The following is a 10,758-nucleotide window of genomic DNA, read 5'->3' on the forward strand; positions in this document are numbered from 1 at the left end:
CACGATCTCAGTCTAGGTGAAGTCTAAAAAGTTGATGTGGTGTAAATTAAGAGAAGAATGACATTTTACCCGAGTATGGAGAAAAGGAAGGGAAGAGATTAATCAGTTCAGAGGAAGAAGTTCTGACCTGCAGTTGCACAGCAGATGATTATACTTTCTAATAATGCACGGTTTATTTCTAAAAGCTAGAAGAATTATTTGAATGTTCACCATAAAAATATAAATGTTTGAGGATACAGATATATTTGCTTTGATATAAACATTACATAATGTATACATGTGCTGACGTATCACATTACACCATAAATATGTACAAATTTATTTGTCAATTAAAAAGTAGACTTCATTTAAAAAAAAAGAAGCAGGGAAACAAAAAAATCTGAGGGCTATCTTTCATTATAAGTATGAGTTTTATGATAGAGGCCTTATATAAAATGTTGGCAGAAAAATGAGCAGCCAAGGACATCGAGAAAAGGAAGGCAGTAGAAGGTGATAAGTTTTTTTTTAATTATTTATTTTTAAATTTTTTACAGACTGCAAATAAATGGATGGATTTGGAGAATATTCTGCTAAGTGAAATAAGTCAATCCCAAAAAACCAAAGGCCAAATATTTTTCCTGATGAGTGGAGAATGATATATAATGGGGGTGGGGGTGTGGGGAGTGAAAGAAGAATGAAGGAACTTTGGATTGTGTAGATGGAAATGAGATAGAGTGGGGGTATGAAAGATGGGGGAATAAGACAGACATCATTGCCTATGTACATGTATGATTGCACGAATGGTGTGAGTCTACATCACGTACAGCCATGGAGATGAAATGATGCACCCCATTTGTGTAGGTGCTAACTTTTAAAAACAGTTTTATTAGATAATAAGAGATCCATGCCAAGGAGTCAACATCCTTCATGAATTACAGTTGAGACAGTGCTATCATTTCTTCTCTGGATTTTAGCAACTCATTGTCGCCTATTCTATTTTTCTCCTTTGCAAAGGGGTGGGCATTAGGTCTTTTCTTTCCAGGTCATCAGTTTTACCCCTAAACTACATCCACAGTGAAGGAAAGCTAATCTTATCTTAGTTTCCTATATGTAGGGGGTGATTGATTGATAGAAGTAGTTTTAGATTTGGAACAAAGTCTTTTTATAGAAATGGTCACCTCACCTTGGTCAAATGATCCCAGTGTGGATTTTCAGATCATAGAGACTGCAATAAATTTTTACAGGTTGAATGTCTCCAAGGTAAAGTTGTTTGGAACTCAAACAGAAGTCACACAGTGTTCTTTTCATTTTCCCCAGAGTCTATGACAAAGGTACTATAAAGATGCTATTTGAAGAGGGGGGAAGAATAGCTGCTCAGGTGAATGATGAAGATATCAACTTCTTCCCTTGTTGAAAGTTACCATAAGGCTCTTGATGTTGCTTTAGAAACAAACGGAACCACTTTGCCTTAGAATTCTGGTAAGTTCTACCTTTAGGATTCCTCAGAATTATTTGAATAGTGGGGTTTAGTAACATATATTCATTGAATTTTTGCTTGTTTCTGAGTTTGTTTTAACTGTGTATCATTACAAACACCTTAGATTTAAATCAAGTACCTAGTGAAACAGGTAAAAGTTAAGTTTTATTTAAATAACCCACACAGTCATTTTCTGTAGGGCAGTAAGAATTAAAGTTTTATAATTTATTATTAAAATAATAACTAATGATTAATTGTGACAAATATTTACTGAAAGACTTTTAGACAATGTACAAAAAATTATGGATACTTTTTGCTCCATCTATTTGGTGATATAAAGCATTTACTATAACTACATTTTTATACAATCAATATATGATCATTTATCCTTCAATACTACTTAAGAATTCAAACAGAGCAATGATATTTTTTCATGACTTCAAGGGAGTCAAGGGGACATAACAGGAATAAAGTCATGATTTACATTTTGGTGAAGACTGGAGAAAATGTTACGAAAATGAAGAATATATCAGTCTTCTGAATGTGTTGTATTTGCTGTAGGCATTTCCTATTTGCATATACATATGAACACCACTGTTTTGTTGCAATTCAGCTAAACCTGAGCTGTTAAAAATAGGAAAATAAAGAAGATGACATGAATATTCCTCCAGGATGGGTGATGGAGTGAAGAATCTGGTGCCCTCAGCTCTGTTCTGCACATTTGAGCACCACCAAGAAAGCAAGCCAGTAGGGCTTCAGAAAGAGTCACATGTGAGGGTTTCAACATGTGAGACTACATTCCAGAATGTGGCTGCCACTCTAAGTCAAAAGAATGGGAAAGGCGGAAGGTTGCAGTGTCAGTTTCGAGTGGCCCTTTTGCTAACACAGAGGATACTGTTAGAAATCAGGACCATTTTAAATGACAGTATAGCTCTGCAATATCTGACAATTACATATTTACAGTCTTATTTTGGGAGACCAGATAAGGATTGTACTACATGAAAATTTCAGTGAAACCTCAAAATTTCAGGTTTTGTTCACTTAGCATAATACCTGCCCCCAAATAGATAATGATTAATTAGTTAGAGTTTATGCAAACCGATAAGCTATTTTTGTTTTTGTTACTTAATAGACAAAAATGTGAGTTTCAGAAAGTTTATGTAATTTGCCTGAAATTGTTTTAAGTCAAGATTCAACACAGAAATGAAAGTCATGAAATCTTGTTTTATTTTTTTTTTTCTCTTATGTCTACGGTTAAAGGTTAAGGCAATAAAGCTGACACTGACCAAGTTATGATTCCCTTAAGGAATTAAGTTATAGCATCTGGTAAGCAACAAAAAGTAAGCAATATAAAGAAGTCAGTCTTAAGTACCAAGTAACACAGAATTCTCAGGTATATGTTATATCATGGGGTGTGCTGTTGTCAGTGAAATATTTGGAAATTGTAGGAGAGTTGGTAAGATTAAATGTGTCCTGGTTAGAAATGGAAAAATGTGCAGTCCCACTATAGCAGAGTCATAAGGAAATCCAAGGAAAGATGCTGAGATCTAAACCATTGTTGCTATGTCGATTTCCAAGAACTTGGACAGCACAAAGGCAATATTGCTTGGGGAGTTTCAGGTAGTGTGGTAGGAAGATCCAAAGGCAGGCAGAGCCCAGGAGTTGGCTACTTCTGGAGAAAGGTCTCTTTGTCTTGTGGTTAGGATGAGAAGACTTTAGTATCAGTGATAAATAGGGAAACAACATGTGGCCATAGCTGTAAATTTATTCTGATGCATTGGGAGTAACAACCATGGTGCCAGTTGCTGGACCCCTTCTCATACATGTCAGAATAACAGGCAAGGTGAGGCCCAAGGACATCCTTAAAGGCCTACTTAAAAAAAAAAAAAAAAAAAAAAAAAAAAAAACTCCTATTGCATTTATTTTTTTTAATTAGCACATTAGAGTTACACATAATACTGACATTCATTTTGACAAAATCACTCATGCATGGAATATAATTTGTTCCATTTCAATCCCCAGTTACCTCCCTCCTGCCTCCCCTTCCCCCATCCCATTTACCTTCATCCATTTATCCTTTTTATGAATTGTTACTTTATAGGACCACATAAAGGTGGGGTTCTCAAATGCACACAACACAGTTTGGTCCACCTCATTCCATGTTCCTCCTCTTTACTGTTCCTCCCCCCCCTCCTTAAACCTGCTCTCCATTCCTCTGATCTCTCTTCCATTTTCATGATGCTTCCCTGCTTTTCCTCCCCCTCACTTTGCTCTCACTTCTGCATATGAGAGAAAACAGCCGACCCTTGACTTTCTGAGTCTGACTCATTTCACTTAGCATGATGGTCTCCCGTTTCATCTACTCACTGACAATGCCATAATTTCATTTTTCTTTGTAACTGAGTAAAACTCCATTATGCACGTATGCCACATTTTCTTTATAAAAGATCTACTTTAACACAACATTTATTTATCATTTAATTGAAACACAAAAGATACAGAGCATATTTTAAAACAGGGAGTTAGGAAGTAATACAGTCAGATGAGATTAAGATTGGTGTTGTTACCCAAATAATCCAGGTTTTTTAAGGATAGCTTATAATAACATGACATTATGTGTTTTAAAAGCCTGAAAATGTGAAATTATTCTAGAATATAATTGTTATGCCTTCTTAGTTTTCTATAGAATAACTGAAAATTGAGAATGTAATACTCCCAAGTAATTACAGAGCACAGATTAAAGTTTTGGACTCATGCAACATATGGTGTTTGTATATGATTGGTAAGTATATTAAATGATAACTCCTTTTAACATTCTCTGCTTTCTAATAAACTGGGTTGAATACATATATGTGATTATCACTTGTAAATAGTTTTGTGTTTTGTCTGAAATATCAAAAACAATAATCTGCATTATCAAAGTCCTTAGTTAGTTGTGGGGATAATTTTTTGCTTATCTGTTTTCCAGTTTGGGCCTGGAAAGACATTAACCTAATGACATTTGCTCTATGTTTGAAAGCACACTTTTGTCTGTTACTTGATAAAGAGTATCGGAGAACTACAACCATTAGATCAGGCAGAATATTGGTGTACAGGTCAGGCCAAAGACCTGAGAAAATAGTGAATTGGTCAAACTCATGAAGTAAATTACACATAAGAAAAAGACTACACTGAAATGAAAAATTTAACTTGCAGTCATTTTTACTAAATCAGAAGGATGTAACTTTGGGGAGAAGTTAGAGCTCGACTAAATTATTTTACATTTTTGTTATTAATTTTAAAAGCTTACAGTGCAATAGTTAATTGACTGAAATGTCTCACTTGAACACTCTAAGAGCCCCTCTCCTGATTATTCTGAATAAGGAATGTCAAAAGGTAATTTTCTCACAATTAATACTGACTTTCATACTCTGGAGGGATTGATTTTTTTTCACTTTATATACACAAATTTGAATGGTAACTTTTCTGAAAAGGAAAAGAGTTATGGTATTGAAAGTAAAATGTAATTACACTAGTGCTGATCATTTGTCTTAGATAGCTGATCTTAGAGAATGACTGGAGTGATTCAGTGAATGATCAACATACTGATTTTCAATAGTTCTTCCTTAGGCAATTGATCCCATTTGAAATTCTACAAATAGTAAGCAAGTTCTTTACCCTAAGCCTTTTTATAGTCACAGAGACAAGAACACTCTTGAACTTGCATTACTTTGTGACAGTGATGAGGAGGAGGTAAAAATAATGGAAGGAACAGGAGAGAACCAGCCCAAGATTCCCACACTAGTCATGTAGGGGCTGCAAGGAGTAAGCACTGTCAGGGTGGTTGATGAGGAAAAGCTGGACCACTTATGTACACCAGTTAAAATAAGTTAATTTTTGTGTGAGGGGGTAACACATCATGGTTTTAGTTGAATGTGAAAAACAGTTCTTTACTTATAAATTAAGTAGATCTAGAAGTTTAAACAAATTTGTAAATTAAGCATAAGAGAAGTCATGTACATATTCCTCACGATCCCAAATATCCCAAATTATTGATTTTCTATGTATATTTTTAAATAGAATATACAGAAGGGAGTTTCTCACTTAAAGTATTACCTACATGTTATACTTCAAATATTTGTATTTCTGTAGTATTTTAGCTCAATGTTTCATTTTGTAGATATTTCCTCAATAACAAATAGGAGAGCAAATCTCTGATCTGATTTTTTCCCACTAAAAGTGTCAATTCTATCATCCTATTGGTATTTGATATCCAGTTATGTTTCATAATACATGGGGATAAAACTGTTATATGTTCTCCATTATTCTGCAATGCTAGTCTTCATCTCAGCTATCTAAGATATTTAGTAATAATTAGTATTTTCAACAAAGTGAGAAAAGGCAATGCAGGGAATTCTTCATAAATAAAAATGAAATTTCCATTTTCTTCAACTTTTAAATCATTTCCAGCATACTCTGCTTCTATCTAGAGGGCCATATGATCTATCAACATATTTAAATGTATTCAAATAATCATGATTCATCTAATTACAGGTGACCACACCCTGCTCTGGATCATGGAATATAAGAATAACATCACAGAATTTATTCTTTTAGGACTTTCTCAGAAAAAGGAAATAGGCATTCTCTGCTTTTTACTGTTTTTACTTTGTTACATTGCAATTTTGAGTGGAAACCTGCGAATCATGATCTCCATCAGCTGTAGTCAGCTCATTAACCAGCCCATGTATTTCTTCCTGAGCTACCTGTCACTCTCAGATCTTTGCTACACCTCCACTGTTACCCCCAAGCTCATCATGGACTCGCTATTGACCAGGAAGTCCATTTCCTATACTGGATGCATGACACAGCTCTTTTCCATGCACTTCTTTGGGGGCATCGAGGTCTTCATCCTCACAGGGATGGCCTATGATCGCTATGTGGCCATCTGCAAGTCCTTGCACTACACAGTCATCATGAGCAGGCAGAAGTGTGATGCCATGATTGCTGCCTCCTGTGCTGGGGGATTCCTGCATTCCTTTGGTCAGTTTCTCCTGGCTATCTTCTTACCCTACTGTGGCCCCAATGAAATAGATCACTACTTCTGTGATGTGTATCCTTTGCTGAAATTGGCCTGCACTGACACAAGGAAGATTGGTTTCTTGGTCATCGCCAATTCTGGACTGATGGGCACAGTGATTTTTGTGGTCTTGCTGATATCTTATGCTGTGATCTTATCTACTGTCAGGTCTTACTCTATAGAGAATTGCCGCAAAGCCCTCTCTACCTGCAGTTCACATATCACTGTGGTTGTCCTGTTTTTTGCTCCTTTACTGTTTATCTATATTCGACCAGCAACTACTTTACCAGAAGACAAAGTATTTGCCCTCTTTTACACTATCATTGCCCCCATGCTAAATCCTCTGATTTACACACTAAGAAACATGGAGATGAAGAATGCCATAAAAAAAGTATGGGGCAGTATCCTGAGAAGTAAAGGAAATAGACTGAGAGACTTCCCTGCATTTCACCACCCAACTTCTTGAAGATGTTATTGCTACCTTGAAACCTTTAAAATGCATAAAGTTTGGCTATCTGTCATCTACATAGCAAGCTTATGTGTAGGTCGCTATTTCAGAAAATGTTTATGGTTCTCTGGATGTATGTAGGACTCATCTCTGCTGTACTTTTTTTTTTTACAGGGTTTTTTGTACATATTGCCTCTCTTCTGTTTAATCTGGTGGTTGTGTGATTAACGTTGCTATTTGGCAACAGAGTAGACAAGTCAGTTTGCAACCCAAATGAACACTGATGATACTTATCATCCAGTATTATGGATGACTGTATTCAATGAAGCCAGTTTCAGACTCCAAAAGTAATTTAAAAGTAACCCACATTCATACTTTCACTCTCTCATACTCAGAGAATATTCTCAAAGATCTGGGACACAACAATATATCCCAAAACACTCATCTTTTACTCTTATAACCAGCAACATTCTTGAGATTCTCATGTTTGCCAAGACCAAAGTTTTTTCAAAAGACACCAAGAAAACTCCATGTTTTGTTCTAAGGCACTTCCTCTCCTAACTCTGTTCATATTTAGGTCAATTGCACCTTTCTGGCCAATTCTAGTACCATGTATTGGTACCAATGCATTGTTTGAGTGCTCATGTTCTGGATGCAGATCTGATTACTAACCATGGACAAAGTGGTCAACATGATCTTATATAACTCAGAGGTATAATAATGGCACAACACCTACCATCTTGTGAAGGATTGGCATGTGAAGTGTTAAAGTACTGCCTATAACATAGAACTTGCTTTGTACTCATAATTTATTTTATTTCTCCATGCTGTGCTATGATCAGAAAAGTTACAGTTAGATTATGGCCTTCCTCAGCAAAAACAGGAGCATGTGCATGAAAAAAAAAAATTAAAGAACACTCATGTTTTCACTAGGTTTCTACAACAAGTGAAATTAGAAGTTTTCTCTTGAAGTGGCATGCAGAAAATATCACTTGAACTAGATGGGTGCAGTATTGGGTTTTGTTTTTGCCATGGTAAAAGTAAAATGCTTTGCTTAGGACAATTGAACATCACCTGAAGCAAATTGATCTAATATAAGAGATTATTCAAAGTTGATTGGGATTGTGGAGGAAAGAAGTTTTTACAAAATTTCATAATATTTAATTAATTGCCAGAAATTTATTTTCAGGCAAAAACAGAAGGAACACTAAATAAAATGGCATTTGTTAAGAGTTGCTAAGATGGCTGAAGCATACAAAAAGGAAAACACATACAATCTTGAGACTCCTGAATAGGCCAGAGCAGCACACAAGGCAAAGACCAGCTTCACTGCTCAAAAGGGGAGAATCTCGTTCTGATGTACAATAATCATTTTGCCTCTCTTTATGAAGTTGTAACTTTATTATTACAAATAAAATTTCAAAATTAAAACATAAATTTCTAACTTATTTTTGTCCTTAGAATAAATGTTTTTAAAAGGTATTATTTAAAAACATGGAGCAAAAGTGGGAAGTCCAATCAATAACAGAAATTTCTATCTTTAAACTGTTTGTACACTGAAGTTCATCCTTTTCACCTCACAGGGACACCTGTTCATCAATTTTTCTCTCTCTGCTGGATTGTGATAGCTGCCTAAAAACTGAAGGACAAATGGTCTCAGTCTTTGCAGTTTGGGAAATGTCCTGAGTAGCTCTTCCACTGAGGTTATTCATATCCCTCTGAACTTGTGGAGAGTAATCAATAATTCTATGGTTACAGAAGTTAATGTATAGAATATAACAGCAGTGTCAGTCAAGTCTGTCCATAGCAATGCAGACTATTTCCAGGGAAATGCAAGTGACTGTTCCCCTGTGTGTGTTTACCAGTTGTGTGGGTCTTTTAGCCAGTCTCAATTCATGTTGGCATTTCTTATCAGACTAAAAATGTGTGGTACTTTGTGTTCCTGCTGAACTTACCATAATATCTCATTGATGTCTACCTGAAATTCTGATTTAAGTGACCTCTTTCATATATTTTATTTGTATAAGTGTCATAATTTTGTTTTCTTTTTAAATTTTACTATTTTGCAAAATAAATTTCTCTGAGACAAAATATCTTTTGTCTCTACTTTGCCATCCCTCTTTCCTCACTTCTGATTTCTCCTGTTCTCACAGTTTCTAATTTCTGTCATCTCAGGTTTTTTTAAGAGCAAATCTTTCCCTCCACTGTTACCTCTTCTCAGTGACTGAAGCTGCTCTTTATGAAGACTATTGCTGACTTTCATCTTGATATATCAAGGTTTTCATGAAAATGATCCCTCCTATTTCATGAAGGCATTTCACTTGGTATGGGGGTCACACCATACTCTCCTAATTTTCAGGCTGAATTTCCTCCCTCAATTCTATTTCTGGGCTCTTGATCATCGCATCACATTCTCTATAATGGAATGTTGCAGAGTGCTGTGTGCTTTAAATTTTGGGAACTCCATACACTCTCATGGTTTGAAGTACTCCCCATGTTAGAGGACTCCAGAATTCTTGTAGCTCCACTCAGATCACTTCTTCCAACTCACACATCCATCACTGCTCACTGACTATTGTAATACCTCCCATTCATGCTCCTTTCTGAACTTGTCTCTTTGCCTTTTGTTTTGAACTGAACAAGTTCAGTCCAATCAAGCCCTAGAATGCTGCACATTGTTTGGACACCCCTTGCCTCTCTACTGTTTGGTCCTGCTAATTTCTACCTCGTGCATTCTGACCACCAACCTTCGTCTGCTCAGTTTCCTAAATGTTCTCTTCGTGGCTTGCCCTGGAAGTTTCATCTCCAGGTATATTTCCTTGGCTAGTCAACTCATTTGCTGAGATTTTTACTCAAAGTCAACTTTATAATTCTATTCTGTTCAACCAATTTTAAAATTTCCAAACACATTCACATTAACACTTGTTCACCATGAACTTATGGTATCTAATATATCATGTGTTATGTAGTTACCTTATTTAGTTTTGTCAATTAAAATAACAAGCTCAATGAAGGCAGAGAATCAGTGATTTTTTTACTCTATAAAGTAATGTTTGGCATGTTGTAAATAGTCAATGAATATTCATGAATGAATAAATAGTTAAATAAATACACTGACAAAAATTCCAAACATGAAATATTACCTAAAATAATAGCTTATTCTCATACAAGACATTATATTCATATTCATTCTTTTATTTAATAAAAGTAACATTTATTATAGAACATTGAGAATATAATGACAACCAGAAAATACTCATATTTATGCCCAAACCAATATTTTATGATGCAGTATTCTAAGCAAGCAAGCCCTTTTTTAGGGTTCATATTTTGCAAACTCCTATAGATATTGTTAGCAGCTCATCCAAATTTCAACTAAATTTTTACTACTATCAGAACCCCAAGATTGTTTGTGCAGACAATTCACCAGTATTCCTAGATTTAGTAGCTGTCTGGCACAACCTTAAGTCAATGGAACCTAAAAAATAGTTCGTCATAGAATTTTAGGAAATTTTTACTTCCTTATTAACTTCTGTTTCCTTTTCTTTTTCTTCCTTCTTTCCTGTGGTCTTCAACCCTGCAACAGTCATTTTGCAATCATAAGGACAAAAGCCTCTTGAAAAACATGGTACAGCAAGAATTTAGAAGAGATCTTGATCTTGGATTGATGATTCAAACAACTCTTGCAGTGATTGTAAGTGACTGTATCATTATTTCAAATAATCCAACCATCACAGAGAGCATAGGGTCCTATTTTGGCTACTTAATAGATGAACCAGTCAAGAAACCTCTAGA

At 35.3% G+C, this 10,758-nt stretch overlaps 1 protein-coding gene across 2 annotated transcripts; it reads left to right on the forward strand.

Moving 5' to 3' along the window:
• The first annotated feature begins 1,308 nt into the window (after positions 1–1,308).
• Positions 1,309–8,375, forward strand: LOC124958986 (olfactory receptor 4P4-like). Of its 2 annotated transcripts, XM_047517613.1 has the most exons (3): positions 1,309–1,458; positions 4,133–4,238; positions 5,990–8,375. In XM_047517613.1, the coding sequence occupies exons 2-3, from the start codon at positions 4,232–4,234 to the stop codon at positions 6,979–6,981; spliced, it is 999 nt and encodes a 332-aa protein (XP_047373569.1). In that variant the 5' UTR covers positions 1,309–1,458; positions 4,133–4,231; the 3' UTR covers positions 6,982–8,375. The 2 variants fall into 2 exon arrangements, with proteins under 2 accessions (XP_047373569.1, XP_047373570.1); XM_047517614.1 differs by lacking the exon at positions 4,133–4,238.
• Positions 8,376–10,758: the final 2,383 nt, after the last annotated feature.

Source organism: Sciurus carolinensis, chromosome 11 (genome assembly GCF_902686445.1).
Source record: "Sciurus carolinensis chromosome 11, mSciCar1.2, whole genome shotgun sequence".
Lineage (NCBI taxonomy): Eukaryota > Metazoa > Chordata > Mammalia > Rodentia > Sciuridae > Sciurus > Sciurus carolinensis.